We start from the raw sequence: 19,960 nt of genomic DNA, 5'->3' as shown, positions 1-19,960 counted from the left end.
AAAAGGAACAGAACTACTGCCATCTGGCGGCCTAAAAAGGAAAAAACAGAAAACAGGAACAGAAACCTAAAAGACTAAATGGGGCCCAACCGACCCCAGTCTTCCCTAAAATTGGATAGCAAATAGTCTACTTTAGCACTAGAATATGGAGAGATTAGTCTCGATATTACTGACAAATGCGTATATCATGTTGGCCTGCCCACCAGATCTTGTGTCAATTTTACGGCCTCTGATGTCAGCCTCAACAAAGACTGATTGTTTGTGGGATGTAGCGTACTCAATCTTGAATAGACAAGGAGTGAATCTGAGAGCTGACACTGTTGAAAATGGGACATGTTTGTACTTAAGAGCTCGACAGCAAGACTGGAAGTCCTTAAAGTCACATTTTTTCAGTTGCAGAACAGTGTATGGACGTCTTCAATTTGCATGTAGGAGGACTCTTAAAAATGACACGGGGAGAATAATTCACTTACTGACATGGCTTTCTCAATGTTACTGTGCATATTTTCAACTTCCTGCACACTAGAGTGGCCTGCAGTTGAGAATTTCATGGTGATGGGCTGTATTTTGGGGTGGTCAGATAAGAAATTTGCTATTGCAAATGCCATGATTGAGTTGCGGTTCTGTGGGACACAACTATCGCTCCATGTTTTGATATGTGAGACATCAGGATGGTCAACCACAACCCGTTCTAGAATTTTGATGAGTGCACTGGCATTGTCATTGCCACTGTGTCCTGCTGTTGCTTCAGTCCATACGGCACAGTAACCTTTTCTAGTAATGGAGCTATGGGCTGTGAGATTATACATGTTTAGTTTCCTGTTATAGAAGAAAGTACTAATCTCAGCACGAGGACATTATGACATTCTCCAAATCGAAAGTGGTAGTGAGACTCTTTTTGTTGTCCCTGTCTCTTTGCCTCTCTTCTCTCATGACATTTTTCTCCAGCACATGCGACTTGTAACCCTTCTCCAACTCTGGTGTGACTAAACCTGCCTTCAGAGCTGCATTATATTCTTCACAATGGTCACATCTGTCTGACTTTGGTATGTGAAAGCCAATGTTGAATTCAGTAGTGAATGTGATGGTAATAGGAGGCTTTGACAGGTGTTCCTTCATTTTCACTGCACTGATTTATGTATAAATTACATTACATTACATTACATTACAGGCATTTGGCAGACGCTCTTATCCAGAGCGACGTACAACAAAGTGTATAACCATAACCAGGAACAAGTATGAAGAAAACCCTAGAGAGAAGTACCGGTCCAAGTGCAGGGAACAACCGCATAGTTCAACTTGGACCCTGAAGGTTAAACTGATTAACACTAACACAACGAGAACGGCAACAACGCAATCTATGGAAAAAATACAAGCAGTAGTTAAGACAGTTAATGCACCTAAGTCACCTACGAAACAGCTGCCTAGTTACAACCCTAAGCTTACAGTCATTTACAGGGGGGTAGGGAGGGATGGGGAGAGGTGCAGCCTGAAGAGGTGAGTCTTCAGTTGTCGTTTGAAAATCATACATCTTTGACATATTCAGTGAAGACTTGAGATACTGCTTCTGAGTTTTTGCTCTACAGTAGTGGGACTCAACAACTGGGAATTAACTGATATGTGCTCTAACTTTCTCTTTTGTGTCTTCATCTATTGACCTTTTGCTGTGGTTACCCCTACCATCTGATTTTGGAGTGCCTGTTAGATGGTTTTTCTTAAGGTGCACGTTGTATACAGGCTTTTGGCTGATGGCAAGTGTGCCAAGATAGAAGAGCTTGCACTCTCTGATTCTGTTTCCTCCAATGTTCAAAAAATATTTAAATGTTCGGGCTCTTCTAGTGCTACTACCATGGTCTGTAGTGAGGCACTCAGTGGTCATGGCAATGAAATCATATTTTCTATTTTGGTTGAGCTGATAATAGTCTAGAAAACATTTATCTCACTCAGTGTTGGTTATTTTTTTTGAGCAACTGAATTTGCATGAGGACATGCAATCTTTCAAGGCTCTAACGCATTTTACAGGCACAGTTTTCCCAGCTGAATTTTTATGAGCCCTGCCTGCTTGATACTGACTTTGTCTTTTTACTGAAGACCATGAGGATGGCTCTGGAACAGTTTTGCGACACCTTTTCTTTCCCTTCACTACACCTATGGTACCTAGTGTGTCTCCTTCACCACTGTGCTGCCCTGTGTGTCTTCCTGACTCTCCGCTGCTCTCTTCTGCATGGTTGGCTCCTCCACTGTGCTGTCCTGTTTGTCTGTCTCCATCGCCCCTGTTCTCACATAAGTCTTGTTCACTGTTCTCATGTGTGTATGTGTGTCCTTCTCCACTACTCTCTTCGGCATGTCCATCTCCTTCACTCGTCTCACAGGAGTGTGTGTGCTTCTCTCCCCTGCTCTCTTTGGTGCTATGTCTGCTTTTGGTTCTCCTCCTCTTTCTTGTGCCCTGTGAGTTTCCCCCCTTCCTTCTGCTGCTTGTGCTGTCTTCACTACAATAACACAAAATAGAGAATGTTTGTTTTGCCTTTTGTGAACTGAAATAATATAATGATAATATTAACCAATAATTTAAATGAAAAAATGTTAATTCTTTAAATTAAAAGCATAGAAGCCTAAATCAAAATCTTTAGTTAGCCAAATTGCTATTCTGTCAGGACCACTGTCATCAAAGTAGAACTTTATTGACAATAAAGGCAATACAGTTATGTTTGGCGGTATGGCTCTGTTCTGGAGCTCTCCTGCCAACCACGCAGCCCGCGTGGATAAGGCCGGGAGGCCAGCAGCCAAACCCCCCTAGAGGGGTACACACAGAACAGATCCAGCAGCAAAGCAAGTTCTTAACACATAGGGATGGAGCAATGCAATTCCTTAACACATAGGGATGGAGCAATACAAATTCTTAACACATAGGAATGGAGAAATGCAAATTCTTGACCCATGGGGATTGTTGTCGTCTGTATTAGTATCTGTTTGCTGTTAGTGTTTATTTTATGTTTTTGTAAGTTTATTATTTTTCACATCCTCCGTCCCAGTATTTTCATTCTCCCGGTCACTTGTCTCCCCAGTGCCGTCTCTGTGCCTGTGTTCCCTGAGCTGCTTCACTCCCCTGTATTTGCGTGATTTCACTATTCGAGTGGTTCCGGGTTTTCGTGGTTTCCCCCCTTCTTTCCAGTCTCGTTTTACTTACTTCCTGCTTATATCTAGTTTTACTAATTTCTACTAATCCTTACTAACTTATAGATTGTAAAGTACTAACCTCATTAATATACTAACATGTTAATATTACTAATGGATTAACAAACACTAGTTTTGGGTTTCTGATAGTTTAGATCACTATACTAATACATTAACCATTCTCCCCTTTTCCATGCTGCACTGTAGCTCCGCCCCTTTTCTTTCTAGTCTGCCCTAACGCTGAGTTCTGCAAGTGCCTGCACCTGTCTCTTGCTCTAACTGCACCTCTCTCTCTCTGCACGTGTTTTACCTGCTAACCCCAGGCCGTCTGTTATCATTGTTGTCTGTGATTCCAGTCCGTGTTTTGTCAGTCCCCTGTCATTTAATTAGTTATCCTAATGTTCTTCACCTGGATGTTGTTTGTTACTCCGCCCTCACTCACGTAACCCCTCCTTGATTGTTACCTTCCCCAGTGTATAAATGTCAGTCTTTTCCACCAGCTCCCTGTCAGGACGTTGATTGTATTCACTGCCGATGTTTTGTAAGCCTTTGTTTATCGAGATTCCTGAGATGCCTTTTCCGTACTACTTTGAGTTTGCCTGCCCCTTTTGTTTGACTGCTTTCTGGTTTGACCTTCGCTTTGTTTTGACTTCTCTTTTGCCTGTTCCTTTGTACCTTCGCCTATCTGATCTCCTGGTTTTTGATTTTTGCCCGTTTACCACTATTCTTTTGGAAACTCGATTTTGTACCGTTCTCTCTGATTACCTGGCTTTGGACTTTGGACTGAATAAAGACGATGTTTTTTGGATTTCCCTGGTCTGCGTTTGGGTCCTTGCACAGAACATAACCGGGATGGAGCTGGGGTGGTGGAGGGGATTTACGAAGCAACGTGCAGCGCTTTCATGCAGGAGGAGCAGCCGAATGAGTAGAGGGAGGCTGTTTAAGTAGACCGCCCTGTTGGTGAATGTACTGCGATAGGCGAACATCACTCAGCTGAGCCATCAGCTGATTCAGCCGGAGCGCTTGACTCTCGTGGCCTGCCAGAACTACGCGATGCTCCATATTTGTGAGTAAATCACACAAGAATGACCACTAACTTAACTAGTACAGATTTTGAGGCAGTGCCCAGATAAACCACCCACAGACTTATGGGGTGCTGCATATTTTACCAATAACACAGTGAATTTTAGGTGTACAAACTAGCTGGAAAGAACTAGCATATGCTAGTATGGTAACTTGCATAGGCTAATACAGTACTAGCTAGTGGTAGCTAGCTTAATTAGCACAAGTACAGTATTTCAATAGTAACTAGCTAGCAGTAGGTGCCTAACTAGCAACAAGTACCAGAACATTTGGCAGTAATAAGACAAAACACAATAACTACACACAAAAGTAGTGGGCACTACAATATAATAGGACACAATGACAGTCACTGTCGATTTTCCTATTTCCTATTTAATGGTTAAATCTCTGTAAATGAAACAATCTATGAGCATTTAGCTCCCTAGCTTCGCTAGCTAGTTAGCCAGTAGCAGACTAGTAAGGGCAAAAAGATATTGTGATATTCAGTCTTACTTCAAACTTTCCTCACTATCTGAGGGAAAATACTCCTCCCCAGAAGACATACCATTATTTATGTTCCCAAAAAAATCATCTAATTTGAGATGTCTGAGGGTATGTGCTTTTGAATTTCGAGCCATCACTGAAACTCTGTTTAAATTATCCTTGTACAGAGGAGGCCCTGGATTGGCCCGACAGTTGAGTATGGAGAATTGTGATTGGATAATAGTGGACAACAGATAGAACCTTCTAATACCAAAATGAAAAGGGTCTAAGCAGATACAACCTTTTAAATTTAGCATTTTTCCATACTTTTAAACAGTATTTTTGTATAAAACTTCACACACATTTAGTGCCCTATAAGCAACATATTTATAACAACTCATTAATTCCAAGGTCTCGAAATGCATACATTTGCAAATAGGCTACATATTTTCCCTTTCACACAAATACCTCCTATGTTGTATATGAAAACCAAAAATATGTTTCCAATTTCAAATGTGTATTATTTGCATTAAAACATTCTCAAATGTAAAATTGGGTGATGAATGGTTGAATCTGCATTTGGAGATGAAGAGATATGCATGCATTCAGTGATGTAAGTTTTTGAGTTTACTTTTTAATATATTTTTTACACTTTTGTCACGCAGTTTGTGCAGTCTGATCCGCACAAATTGCTACCGCTCCACAAAAAGCTACCGATCCACACACATAGCTGGCTGTATTATTCTTTGGTTGAGGTGGTGCTCAACTTGGAAGCCACTCATTAAATTGTGTACTAAATCATTAAATACAGCTTGGAAATACATATTTCCGTTTTCAAAAAACACATCCTATTATCATGAAAAACATAGGTAGTTTAGTTTTTGCCAAATTTACTTCAAAATGAAGGAAATTATTTTGATGGGGACTATTTTCAGAAGCCTACATCAGTACAGCGCATTTGTATACATTCGAAACAGTATTGAATAGGCAAGCCAAAATTAAATCCGAAAAAGCATAGCTGTATCAAAAAGCTGTTTCAGTAAAAAGTACAAAGGCCTGGTTCATCATAATGTTGAATTACACTGACTGAAGCAATAGTATGGTGCTCTGAATTCTTTCAACTTTTTTTTGGACAACAGTGGAGTTCTGTGATTACATGGATATTTGATGGGCTATATCTGGTTTTGGCTATTTGGCCTAGATTTTTGTCTTTTCCAGGATATCGTTCATAAGAAAAATATTACGCCAGCCTCATCCTTTACAGGGTTCCCTTGCATCCTGGGTCCATGATCTCTATCCCTCCAGGTCTGCAATGGCAGACTCACCCCCCACGCACCCTCTGTGGCTTGCCCCAGCCCTCCTCTCTATACAGGTGATGTTTACATAAAATGTCCTTGAAAATAATATCTAGAAAAGAGTGGGAATCCTGCTTTGAAAACCTTGGTGGGACAACACCAGCACAAACGGAAAGTGGAATGTCTCCTGCAGTGACTAAAAGCAGTTATTTATATTAGCAAGGTTAGTTGCTTCATTCAAGCAAACTAACGTTTCATTTCAAATCCCAAATTATGTAACTATCTTGGCTAATGGTGACTAAGGTTACATTTCATATCCCAAACTGCACATCATACATAAAGGGACTCTTTGCTTTATGCACAGCAGAAGATGCTTCTGTTTTTCCATCCTTGCATGCAAAGAATGACAGTCGGTTCCCAGAAAGGCTGGTAAAGTCCTCCACCACAGAAGACAGTCAGCCATTTATGTGTGGATCAGACCACACCAACTGCGTAGGAAATGTCTCAAAAAAAAAATTTTGTATATGAACACTATTCTTAGTGTTCACCATTTTTACCTGCACCATTCAGGTTCCTTTTTTTTCCGCAAATGTATGGCAACCTCTTTTTACATTTTAAAACGTGACCGGATTCACATTACAGATATTTCTAATTCATTTATGACTAGTCAGAATGTTAATTTAAGATATCTCTAATTACGTTTGACTAAGAGTGAAGTTACTTTCACCATTCAGTAGAATGGAACCTCCTATTAAAGATATGTACAATTCAGGTTTGACTACCCAAAACGTATGGCAAGCCGTTTAAGATTTTATTCAACTTGTTTTTGATAAAGAATTAAATTTTAACTAGTTATAATTTTAAGTCTTTATCAGAAATGAAATTTTAACTTGTTATAATCTGAAGCAAACTAAGAGTTTGGCTACACTGTGACGAGCAAAGTTTAAAAATATAGTTATTGGTTATATTTATGGTTTTGAAACACAAGACATCGGTATCAATTGTATGAAGGAATTATGTCCAGACAATTATTTTATTGCCTGCCTTTCTGAAACCTTATTTGTCATATAAAGAGTCGTGCTTAGTTACAGTCAACAAATAGCTAAAATTCTACATTCTTTGTCTTTTATTAAAATGACAAAGGATGTAAGTGATATATGTACTATGCTTTTGTGTTCCAATGTGTCCTACCTGCTAAAACAAATGTAATATTATTGTGACAGCAACCTTGCATAGAGTTTAAAATTCAGAATTCTAAAATGTTCCTGGGTCATTTGTAACAACATATCAGCTGACATAATGTTACATAATGAGATTTATTGTAAAATTTAAGAAGCAGGGTGTGGAGGGGTGGTGTGGTTAGAGGCGGAGGGGGAGCGGTTTAGCTGGCCTGGAACCACAGCTGTCAGTAATTATGTCAGTAATAAATCTACCAAGTATCTGCTTCTGTTGCCCTCGACGGGGGGCTGGAACGAGACTCATATATATTGTGTTTGCTCCTCCTGTCGTGTGTGGTTTGTTAGTTATTTTGTAGCTTCATTTGAACGCACAAGAAAGCCCATGTGCATCTGAACCAGAGACTGTGTGATTTTTGGGGAGAGGAATAACCAAACCTTGTTACAGTGATGGCCTGTACAGGGGGAAGAGGAGACAGTACAATCAATGGAAGGACAAGCAGGAGCAAGGGTGATGGAATCGCTGCTGCGGCAAGCCCTGAAACATCTAGTGCCTTTCCCTCTTGGAGCTGGCTCAGGGGCAGGCGGAAGATCGGGCTCTCCTGTGGAGTATGCTGCAGTGGAACCCGACTGGACAGCCGCTGCCAACAACCCCAACTGGCAGGTATGCCAGACTGCAGATCCCACGAATGGTAGACACAGAAGATGTGGAGGCATACCTGGCCAAGTTAGAGCGTACAGCGGCTGCCTGTGGGTGGCCCACAGAGGAGCTCAACAAGCAGAGCACAGCCTGCTGGTGTCCCCAAGAATAATCTGCAAGGACCTGAAGCAGGCGATTTTAGACCGAGTAGGTCAAACGACCGAGGACCACCGTCGCCGCTTCAGGTCTCTTCAATATGAGGACGCTGGCCACCCCTTTGCTCTGGCTCAGCAGCTCCGAGACGCCGCTAACCGGTGGCTCTAGCCCACAGTGCACTCGGCGGTGGAGGTGCCTGCCATAGACTAACCTCGCTGGATGCCACCGTTGCCTTTTAGTATGGTTCTGGCGCCAAGGAGAAGACCACCAGGGGGACCCTTGTTGGTAGCGGGGGAACCATCCCCTGCTCCTCTCCCTGACACTCTATCCCCCCAAAACCACTTCTGTGTTACCTGCAGTCCCCGGTTTCAGTGGTTGCAACGCTAGACACCAAGAGACCTCCTCAAGCACCTGGGCAGGACTGCTGGCATTGTGGGCGGCTCGACCATGTCTGTAGGGACTTTCCTCGGATGTGGGGCAAGTGGTGTGGATCTCTGGTATTCCAGCCCCCTCCCCTGGTCAGGAGGGGAGGTACTGGATAGCAGTAAGGATCCAAGGGGGTACATGCCAGGCTTTGTTGGATTCAGGGTGTAAACAAACTATGATTCATCAAAGCTTGGTTCGGTCTGAGGCATTAGTGGGTGACAATAAGGTATGTGCTTGGGATATTCACAATTACCCAGTGGTGCCAGTGAAAATTTGACATGGGGGGGAGAAAGCATAGAGTAAAGGCTGCATTTTGCTCCCGCCTGTCGCATCCATTTTTATTAGGTACTGATTGGCTGGGGTTTACTAATGTAAATGAGAGGTTACACAGGGAAGCAATCGCAGTCGATAGGAATCTGTGAGCTATGTGATGTGCTCGGTGGTGATACAAGGTCGTCCGACATTGCTGAGGGAGAGGCGGGGTCAGGAGAAGCTCTCGCAAGAGCTCCTCAGACTTCCAGCCAAGCGGCCAAAACCAGACTTCGTTTTTGAAGCTCATTTCCTGGTCTTGTTCTTCCTGGTTGCTCACTAGCGCCACTACGGTTGGCTCTAGTATAGGTGTTTTCATATCCGGTTTCCATGTAAGTCTACGGTACAAATGCGGTCAAAATACAAAGTCAATAATTTTTTCTCATGAGAAAAAGTAGTCACAATATGTGTATTTTATTTGTCTTATGACTGTCCATGGGTCGATTTCATGATTTATTGTGTCATTTGGGCACTGTTATAATATTTGTTGTGGACCAATGAGGTACAGTTTGCGTCACTTCCTGATTACTGCAGAGGACTAAGCTACAGTAGGGGCTACTAGTCTATGGTCACTGGGGTGGGAGGTGGCGCCTCTTGGCCTTGACATCAGAGACTGTAAAAAATATGGACAAAGCTACTGTGACGTCACCCATTGCCTCTCCGTGGGTCTGTAAAACACGTTTTGAAGCTCAATGGCGGGCGCGGCCATGTTCTCGATTTGGAGCCAAAACCATAGAGTTAAGCGGTCTTGTGATTTTTACAATGTGATTGACAGTCCGGTGTGGAAAAGCCCATCAACCTGAACGAACGATTGCAGAACGAACTTGAGGCTAGCTGACTGTCTGCCGTTATGTTTTAAAATATATGATCAAATGTTTACGGAGTTTAATTTCCATCCGTGACTGTACTGTGTCATGTAATCACGTTATATGTATGGCATTAATAATACAATTATGTTCAGTTATCTTCAGTTTATGTTTCTCGGCAAAACGAATATGCTTAGCTAGCATATCAGCTTGCCAGTGAGCTAGGTAAGCTATCCGTGGTTAGCTCACGCATTAGCAATATAAACTACAGGGGAAGAACATCGACTGCACTGATCTGATGGTCAATCAATCAGAGATGTGTAGACTACTGGTGATTTGACTAGGCTAATTTTCATATAACTGTCTGGTAGACCTGCTGTTAACCAAGCAAGTTATCGTCGTAGGTTAGACTGCATAGACTGCGTTGTTGCTGTTCTTGTTTGTGTTAGTGTTAATCAGTTTAACCTACAGGGTCCAAGTTGAACTATGCGGTTGTTCCCTGCACTTGGAACGGTAGCCTACTTCTCCCTAGGGTTTTCGACACACTTGTTCCTGATTATGATTATACACTTTTTTGTATGTCGCTCTGGATAAGAGCGTCTGCCAAATGCCTGTAATGTAATAATAATACCATAATCATTAGCCTGGGGTGTCAATTTAATTTGGGGGAGGTGACTGCCTATTTATTTTGTTATCTCTAGCTGTTTACCATATCGAGACAGGGTTTTTGCATCGAAGTGCGAGCAGTCAAAGCTTTACAATGGTGTAGGTGATACAGCTGTGCAGCTTGAATCAGTGACTGTTAAAAGCAATAATTTAAGAGAATGCTATTTTTAGACACTGGCATCCAATTGGGGCTATAAGAAATTATAGTCAATACGCCCAATGGCGTTGGCTCCAGCCTTATAGGCTAATATTAACATGACATTGGGAGAAACGTAGCCTACACAACTCTGGAGCACAAAGAGAAATAAAGACAAGACAACCTATTTAATTTGATTACCTGGAAGCATGCTGTTAGTTACGTGCAACTGGTCGAACACAGTAATTAAAGTAACATTACAGTAAGCATTGGTCAAATACGGTAATTGAAGCCGATGTTAAGTTACTTAATCAGGAAAACAGCAGCCTACAAAACAGCTGTTTAAAAAAATTAAAAATATTACCATGAAATTAATTAAATGCAGTGCACTGTAATGTAGCTGGGAGATGATTCATTAATTAACAATGGCGGGAGGGTGGGGTGGGGGGGTGAGTAATAACTGACGGGCCCTTTCAATAGGTTATCTATGGAAACTTACTTTCCAAATTGAAAGCTTGATGGAACTAAGGAGCGCGAGACTTTGGTAGGTAAACTGTGTTAAAATTCGCCACAAGAGTGCACTATTTATATAATAATCTCACACAAACAGGAACAACTTTCTTGATGTGTGGAAACAAAATCTGGGTGAAAAATATCTGTGAAAATTGGTAAAAACCGAAAACAATGATCCTTAATAATGTAGCAAACCTAGATGTTGAAATGAGGAAATTTGGCTTAAGAGGTTTTTTTTTGTTCATACTCATACCTGAGAACACAGAAGCTCTATTCCATCACGGCCATTGCCAAATGGTCTGCAAAAATAAGGGCTATTACTGTGTAGCTAAAAAGGTCATCCATAGCCAAGACAATTATAGATGAAAAATGCATTTATGTACGCAGAAGTAATATCAGTTTAAGATATTTGATGAAGATTATTAATTTGATCCTTGATGTAAGGACTCGATCATGGAAAGGTTCACCAAACAGTACCCTGCTACACAAGCTGCAGCTCTGGATCCAAGGCTTGAGGAGGTCTATGGATAAAGACAGGTAGGAACATAGCGAATAGTGCACTCATATACAGTTCAGTGCTTTAATTATTTAATTATTGCTATAACAACTCATTACCTTTTTCATATATTTTGTAAGACTAGAAAGGCTTATCAGTAATGACATCCATAAAGCTGAGGAGTTGAAGGTCATAAAAGTGATTTACACTTGCACAGCCTGTGTATCCACTGACAAACATTTATCATGAGGTCAAATCCTTTATTCTCAAGAAGCTGCAGGATGTCACTGATACTGACTCAGTCTTCACCACATCCATCAAGGAGGTGAGGGCTGATTTGGCTAAGCACTACCAGATATGTTGTTTACAAAGGAGCGCACCACCAGGGGGTGGCTGGAGCCTATCCCAGCATGCATTGGCGAGAGCCAGGAATATACCCTGGACAGGCTGCTAGCCACATGCATGTGTTAGAATTCTATGCTGACTTCACAGAAGTAATGCAATGACTTATTGATTTATATACAGGAAATAAAGGAATAGTTACAAGTGCCAGTGTCCGAGCAGGACTAGCATGAGGGCATGTAGATTTGTTATACTTGTGGTGGGCCTGCTTAGAATATAGGTTTTACTACAACTTGGGAATATACAACAGGATTTCAAATCAAATCAAATCAAATTTTATTTGTATAGCGTATTTTACAACAGTTGTCACAATACGCTTTACAGACAACCCTAGCCTAAACCCCCACAGGAGCAAGCCTAAGGCAACAGTGGCAAGGAAAAACTCCCTGTGGCAGATGGGGAGAAACCTTGGAAGGAACCAGGCTCAAGGGGGAAACCCATCCTCCTCTGGTCGGCTCAGGGTGCCAACTGGTGACCAGCATGTCAGCCAGTTTATGCACAAGATATGATATGTGATGTGGCTCAGATGATGGGTGGGGCCGGGTGGCGGTGATGGGGAACAGGATTTGGTGGCAACTTAAATAAAATGGCACCAGAATGACACTCACACAGGATACAGCTCAGATCTTTTTATTGCAGCAACCTCCAGATTATAACTCGCCATTTTTATGAGGCATTGTTGGTGTTAAGGAGATGGGCATGTTCAGTATTGCAGTGAGCTGCTCATACAGTTGCGGCCACAGCTCTGGTTGAGGAACTAACCACCCTGCCATCCACCATCTCTTCCACAATGGTTACCACTTTACGTGAGCTGGTAGAGGAGGAGTTGGAAAAGGAAACACTGAAAAATAAATATGCCATTCTTAGTGAACTTATCATTCTGAAATAACACTGTTAGTATATAAAAACAAATAAGTAGGTCATTTTCCTGCCTTTTAACAGTGACAAGTATGGATCTTGAATTTAAATGAATGTAATTAAAAATAATCTTAATTTCTGTTAAATTCTGTAGTGAAACCCAACACTAAAACAACCGCCTGACTTCCTATCTGTCCAGCACACCCTTCTATCCTATCCTTACCAGGTGTGAACTTCCCTGTTCCGCTATACTTCAAAAACCGAATGTTGTATGAGATTCAGTAGTGATGGGATATTGAGGACACCAAATCCCATTATCAGTAAAGCTACTTAGCATGTTCTGTGACTGGTTCACATGACCTTATAGAATGACTTTGCTCTTTATAGCAAAACAGTACATTTGAATGATATAGCGAGTCCTTGTTAATAGTCTAACCAGTTTTTCTTTCTCCAGCCAGGCTTACCTGCTACTCTCTCCATCCAGCAGTCTTCTATACTCTGCTATCTCCATCTCTAGACGGGTCTTTATGTCCAGCAACATCTGGTACTCATGACTTTGACGCTCCATATCAGCACGTAGCTGCACCAGCTGTTCCTCAATGCTGGTGACCTGCATCTGGAGGTCAGACAGCTGCATGGAGTAACGATTCTCTGTATCTGCCAATGTAGCTTCCAGGGATGCTTTCTGTTGGATGCATAGACAAAGGTAAGTGGGGAAGAGAAAGCATTTTTATTAAAAGCCAAGGGACTCAACTGGTTAATAGCAAAGCTGTTTTGCAGGGCATTGTGATGTCTTACCATACTTAGTTGAGACTGCAGCTCAATTTCAAGCCCCTGCAGTGTGTGCCTGAGCTCTGTGATTTCAGTTTTGGAGGCCTGCACTGTCTCTAGGTTAGCTGTGACTTCCTGGTTTAGTGGTTCTACCTGTTGGGGAAAAAAAGAATAAATAAATAAAAAATTAATAAATAAAATAAATGACTACATTGCAAACTGGAACAGAGGGAACACGAAGAAATGGGGACATGGAGCCAAGACTGGAATATAGATGACCATCAGATTTTTTACCCCATCAAATATTACCTTGGCTTGAAACCAGTTCTCCAAGTCCCTCTTGCTCTTAGCAGCAACAGCTTCATAGTGCTCACGGATATCTGCCAGGACTTTATTCAGATCTTCCTGAGGTGCTGCGTCCACTTCTACATGGACCTGGCCACTCATCTGTGCTCTCATGGCCAGAAGTTCCTGAGAAAACAAACACAAATACAATATTCAGCACACCAAGCCTTATCTGTTTAACTGGGAAGTATTTCTTACAAGAAATATGATGGTAAGGCAATGATATGGCATGGTAAGGGCATTATGTTATGTCCTAGTCTACAAGACCATTTACTAATTTAATCAATGTTTCAATGAAGATTCTTATTTTCATAGATACCACCTATTTTTAACTACTTATTTGACATGCATAATGTAAAATCATGACACCTGCTGCAGCAAAAAGGACAGTGTTTAATAAACCCACCTCCTCATGGTTCTTCTTGAGGAAGATTAGCTCCTCCTTCAGGCCTTCAATCTGCATCTCCAGGTCAGATCTTGCCAGAGTCAACTCGTCCAGGACCCTCTTCAATCCTGCAATATCAGCTTCCACTGACTGCCGCATGGCAAGCTCATTCTCATATCTACATCAAAAAGGGTTGTTATGAATTTTTTTTTATGAATTATTGTCTTTTCCTTTTTTTAAATAAACAGACCTTTTGAAACTATGGCCATGGTTTAATTTTCTGTGTTCTTATGCATTGCATTCTGCTTGATAAATGTTAACTCTCTATAACAGTCCACATTAATAAATTTAACTGCACATTACCTATATTTTGGGACTTACTTGACTCTGAAGTCATCAGCAGCCAGCTTTGCATTGTCAACGCTGAGATAGATACCTCCATTGATGAAGGTAGCATCCTGGATCTGAAGAAAGTTGAAATGCTCAGCCATTAAACCACTTAATTTAGATATTCATAACACATTAATATACCAATCTGTGATGATTATGTAAATATGTATGTAGGCTTGGAGCAAAAAAGATTGCAGTGAGATTTCTACATGAGCTAAACTTTATATGAAGACATCACAGAAATTTAGTTATACGTATGTATGGTAAATGTAATGAATAACCTTTGTTGCAAAAATGTGTTTGAGTTGACACCTCTGAGGGACTGGAATAAGGTGTACACAGACCACAATTTTGGCTTTGTAACTGTGGAGCAGTTTGTAGAAGTGTGCCCCTTACCAGGCCCCCAAAGGAAAACAGACTGTTTACTGTGCTGACAGGGATCAGCAGGTGTAATAAAGAGACAGCACTCGGTTTCACAACGTCATACTGGATCAGCATTATGTAAACCTTAGGTTATCCATAATACAGTTTGATCATGTTTTGAATGGAAATCCAATGTCATGGGAAACAAGTTGGTGTCTTTGGTGATTGGTTTCTGATTAAAGATCTGGATTCCCATGGGTCAGTGCCCAGCCATATACATTGGTTAACCTAGAGTGGTACGCTTACAGATAGCGCAAGCAGAATCATTAATGCACTGTTCTGTTTGTTTTGTTTGATGACTTGGTATTTTGCTTTGATCTTTGAACATATAAGGGGAAAGGTGCAATGGTCTGGGGATACTTGTCAACACAGTCTCCTATGTATCACTTTCATATAGCCATCTCACTACACACACATTTTGCACCATTGTATATAGCCATTATTAACATACTATATTATAAACTGCATTCACTTTAACCTGGCATTCCGCCTTGACTCTTACCACTGCGTACCTAGCAGTTTTAAGGTCCTAACATACACATAGAACTCAGGATATCTGCCCACCGTAGCCATTCACCTATACACTAGTGTCATAGCAGGGTACACAAGCCAGAGGCATAGCCACGTCTGCCAAGATAGATAGTGATCCTTATGGAGCCACATTACTGGCAGAGAGCTGTCTCCTCAGTCTGTGTATAACTGTTAGCACAGAGGAAAGATTAAAATACTATTTTGGAGTTAGACAATGGAGAACATTACATGAATCCCGTTCCAGTAGCACCGGGTAAGACTACACGCATTCCTTCGCCACTCAGATGCTTCCGCTGTTTGGTGTGTCTGAGGGGTTTTGTACAGTTGGTGACATCAACATGATAAGTTCTGGTTTATTATGGTTGGTGACCCCGATGCCTTTTTCTGTATCTGAGGTGTCTTACATATCACCCCTGTGGGCCTTTTGTGTAAAATACAGTATCAGTTTGTCGGATATCTAATTCTTTGATTATCACCTTAGAGAAACAGGCGATATGATTTTATCTGGCAAACTCCCTCTGTGTGACTACAGGAATGTTACCTGTTTCTCTTTCTGTTTCTCTCCTCTTCACAAAACCGAAGGAATGCCTTTGGGGGAAATTAGGGTCATGCCAGAGGTCACAAATTTTCTCCATTGAAAGTTTTATTACAGTATTGCCAGTGGGGGCCGGAGCCCCACTGCATGACTAAAGAATCCTGCACAGTTTGTGATCTGAACTTTGGATGCAATCTGTGATATTTAATTTAATTTACTGAGTGAAAATATTAAAGTCTGTATAGTTAAGGATTGTAGAGGCCTGATCATTGGAATATACATTTTCTGGCAATTTCAGTTAAAAGCGGAAAATAACATGGTACGATTGTATTTGTTTCATGGAAAATAGTTTACCGGTAGATGGAGAGTACAGCTGGGTGTCTTTGTTAATAGTTTGTCTCCAAAAATTCACCTCTTGTCAGGAGCAGTAGTGCCATGTTTCTTTCTTAGATAGCTGAGCTGGATTACCTACCAGCATAGTTGTGTTTGATCTTTTTATAAAGGGCCTAAAGTAGGGAACCTTTTAAAAACAATATCATGGTGCTTAGCCCTACGTCTAACAAGATATGGTAACTTATATGCTAATTTGTCAGTTTTCAGATAAGACAGTCCCTGTTTTCAACCACACCCCCACACTTCACACCTTACCAAATCAGCACAGCCCGATTGCCCCACTCTCTCTCTCAACCATGCCTCTTTCCTCATAGAATAACTTAAAATGCAGACTTTTCTTTATGTAGTTAATCAGAGTAAGGAGGAAGAAAGTTGTTCTTGGTGGGCTTAAAATCAGCCAGTATCATCAGTTGCAGTAGACATTCTGGGGAGGATATCTGTTGTTTGCCATTTGAGGAATCTGAACCTTGCATAGGGGCCTGGTGTTGTGTGGTGCTTGGTGCACGCTGGATCTGACATTTTTGTTTTACAGCTCACATGGCACTTCTATATTTTCATCCGTTTTTGGTGTATTAGGCTGTCTTTTGGGACTTTGATCTTGGTTTTTGTATGGGACTATTTTGGAAGAAAGCTGTGGTTTGGTATTTTCTTTCATTCATTTCTTGTGTGACAGTAACCCATCCATTTTTTAAGGTAGTTGATCCTCATCTTTAGATTAGACGTGAATATTTGTTGTAACTTGATAAATTTCTTCATTTTAATCTGTTTGCACGTTTTACATTTTATAAAGGTTGATCCAACAGGTTGCTCTGCCTATCAATAAATGTGGCAATTTAATAAAAAATTTATATCTTTGATAATATTTATCAAAATAAATTGGCTGAATTTATTGTGGATAAGTGAGGGGGAGTTGATGCACTTGCGTTCGGTATTCAGAGTTCCGGACGTGAAACAAGGGTGTTAACTGGTTAAAACCACTGGATTCAGAAATTAAACATATTTCACATAATACTCACATAATACCTGACAAGTTGCAGAGGAGCAAATGGATGAAAAAGCAGACACTGCCTGAACAACAGCTATAATAGAGGTTATCAGAGGTGACTAAGCATGTTGCTGTTAATTACATATTTATATAGTGTATATGGACATATGCCATATAGTGACTTACTCCCAGTTCTTACAGAAGTACTCCCAGTTCACACTGGGCCAGGTCCTGACTCCAGGAATTTAAGTGTATTTTAAACAATTCCTGCTATGTAGGATGTACACACATTTGATATATGCACAATTGAGATATGCTGTCACTTGACTGGAATGGGTGATTCATGCTCCATTGCACTGGATATAAATTAACTGGTCTTGACCTACACCCACAGATGGGAAATGTGACTTTGCCAAGAGAACCCATTTCATTGTCATTATTTAAAAAACATTATTCAGTGCTATAAGGCAGGTGTGACTTTAATTATATAGTGGTCAGAAATGTATACCTTTAAATTTGTTTTGATTGTGTATCTCACCCACCCAAACCCCTGAATAAAATTGCTATGTGTAAGAAACAACATACCCTGGCAAATATTTCAATATTGTTCTTACGAGTGACATTTAGCAAGAAGTTCCTTGGTTCAAGCCCTTCTGTGCGGAGTTTGCATGTTCTCCCTGTGTCTACGTGGGCTTCCTCTGGGTACTCCGGTTTCCTCCCACAGTCCAAAGACATGCAGGTTACATTGGAGAGTCTAAATTGCCCCTAGGTATGAGTGTGTGCCTGAGAGCATGGTGCGTGTGCCCTGCAATAGACTGGTGAGCTATCCAGTGTGTAATCCTGCCTCTTGCCCAATGCAAGCTGGGATAGGCTACAGCACCTCCTGTGACCCTGACCAGGAAGAGCGAGTATAGATGATGGATGGATGGATGGATATACAAACTAAACCAAAATAAGCAGCCCTTATTTGAGTGTCCACCTCATGTGGGTGTGGCTCTTTGTGAGATTTATATTCAAGGTCTGAAAGTGTTTAGTTTGTGATGATCATGTTGATTTTACTCATAAAATTGTTTGTGTTGATGATATTAATGGTAGAGACATATAGTATTTATAATTAATTAGTAATGGGCAACCAAATACAACATTTAAATACTGAGTTGCCATAAAATGGCAATAGATTAATACATTTTTTCAGTTTTCCATGCAAAACCATTATTATCCACTAAGAAAATATCCATTGAGCTGTAATTCCATATATTCTACCTGTTCATGCAAGCAAAGGCTGCGTAGATGAAACTAGGTGGGTCTCAAGCCAGGAATCACATAACTTGGCATTCAATGACACACACCTTCTTTTCATTGAGACTCCACCCCAGGTGTGCATCATATTCCCACTTTAGTTACTTAAGCCATGATAAATGTAGGGAAACAAGCACTTAACTTACATAAAAAATTGAGTTAAGCACATGTAAGCACAGCAGGGATCAGGGGCATTATCCTTCCACTTGTGCATTTATGTACAAGAAAGAAATGTGGTCAGAGTATCTATTACAACTAGCTAATATTTGATCTTGCATGTGCAAGTTATATGAGCATATAAGGAACAAACTTGGGCTGTGCTGCATGTCATATGCATCGCAGCTCTGAAAACTGATAATTAAAAAAAAAAATTTTTTGGTTCCCCTAATTAGCTCATCCCGGTAATGTGAAAAGAGGAACTGATGGCTTCAATATGTACATCTAAATAGGGTAGTCAGAGAGAGATAACAGTGGTAAAGCCCCTGGGGCAGTTGTTTGCTGTAAAGACCTTGCTCTCTCTTATAGGGACCTAATCTCTCCAGATACAAGTCAGCATCCCTATATTACCACCAGGAGCACGAACCAGCAACTCCAGCTACCCTACTGCCCAATAGGTTTCTTATATAGGTTAAGGAAAACTAAAATGGAAACTAAATTTACCTTTGCCCGCAGATCCATGATGGTGGCCTCATATGCACTGTAGTCACGTGCAGTCGGAGAGGTTTTACTCTCAAGGAACTGCCGGATCTTCAACTCCAGTTCAGCATTTGCCTTCTCAAGGGAGCGCACCTTCTCCAAGTAGGCAGCCAGACGGTCATTCAGGTTCTGCATGGTGGCCTTCTCATTGTTAGTGATCTGCATGTCTACAGAATCAGCCAGGTTGAAGCCCATCCCTGCACCACTAAAGCCAAAAGCACCACCACCACGACCTGCAGAGTAGGAGCTGGAGGCACTGGAAATGCGCACTCCAGTGCCACCGGAACCACCATACATACTACCAGCTCTCCTGGTACTTCCAGAGGAGCTCCATTGAGATCCACCTGACATCATAAAGCGCTGGCTCATGGTGATGGCTGCTTGGATAGTATACGACTACTCTAGCTCAATCTGGAGAGAAGTGATTGTGGCGAAAGCCCCAGCTTAAGTTTTTTATACAGCTGGTAGAGGGAGGGCAGAAGAGGGAGCAATGGGAGGATTAGCTGAGATGGGGGAGGAATTCACAAACACACACCCTACCTCAAAAGGGTCTGCCGTTAGACAGTGAAGTCATTTGAGAAATTCAAAGCCACACCCATTTCTGAGCCAA

The 19,960-nt window shown here is 41.3% G+C and overlaps 1 protein-coding gene across 1 annotated transcript; it reads right to left on the bottom strand.

The window, feature by feature from the left end:
* Positions 1-12,353: 12,353 nt before the first annotated feature.
* On the bottom strand, positions 12,354-19,760 carry LOC118221806 (keratin, type I cytoskeletal 13-like). The gene is made up of 7 exons (XM_035407205.1): positions 19,315-19,760; positions 14,480-14,562; positions 14,120-14,276; positions 13,678-13,839; positions 13,396-13,521; positions 13,062-13,282; positions 12,354-12,580 (listed from the first exon to the last, which is right to left on the bottom strand). The coding sequence occupies exons 1-7, from the start codon at positions 19,717-19,719 to the stop codon at positions 12,463-12,465; spliced, it is 1,272 nt and encodes a 423-aa protein (XP_035263096.1). The 5' UTR covers positions 19,720-19,760; the 3' UTR covers positions 12,354-12,462.
* Positions 19,761-19,960: the final 200 nt, after the last annotated feature.

Source organism: Anguilla anguilla, chromosome 2 (assembly GCF_013347855.1).
Source record: "Anguilla anguilla isolate fAngAng1 chromosome 2, fAngAng1.pri, whole genome shotgun sequence".
Lineage (NCBI taxonomy): Eukaryota > Metazoa > Chordata > Actinopteri > Anguilliformes > Anguillidae > Anguilla > Anguilla anguilla.
Note: the sequence above shows the minus strand (reverse complement) of the source record. Positions and strands in the feature narration are given on the sequence as shown.

What these genes read in the sequence shown, in the direction of transcription:
- LOC118221806 (XM_035407205.1), bottom strand. Translation starts at nt 19,719, where the DNA reads ATGAGCCAGCGCTTTATGATGTCAGGTGGATCTCAATGGAGCTCCTCT. An exon ending in TCAAGAAGAACCATGAGGAG is followed by an intron (nt 13,840 to 14,119) that starts GTGGGTTTATTA and finishes TTGTTTTCTCAG; the next exon opens with GAACTTCTGGCCATGAGAGC. An exon ending in CTGGATGGAGAGAGTAGCAG is followed by an intron (nt 12,581 to 13,061) that starts GTAAGCCTGGCT and finishes TTTATTTTTCAG; the next exon opens with TGTTTCCTTTTCCAACTCCT.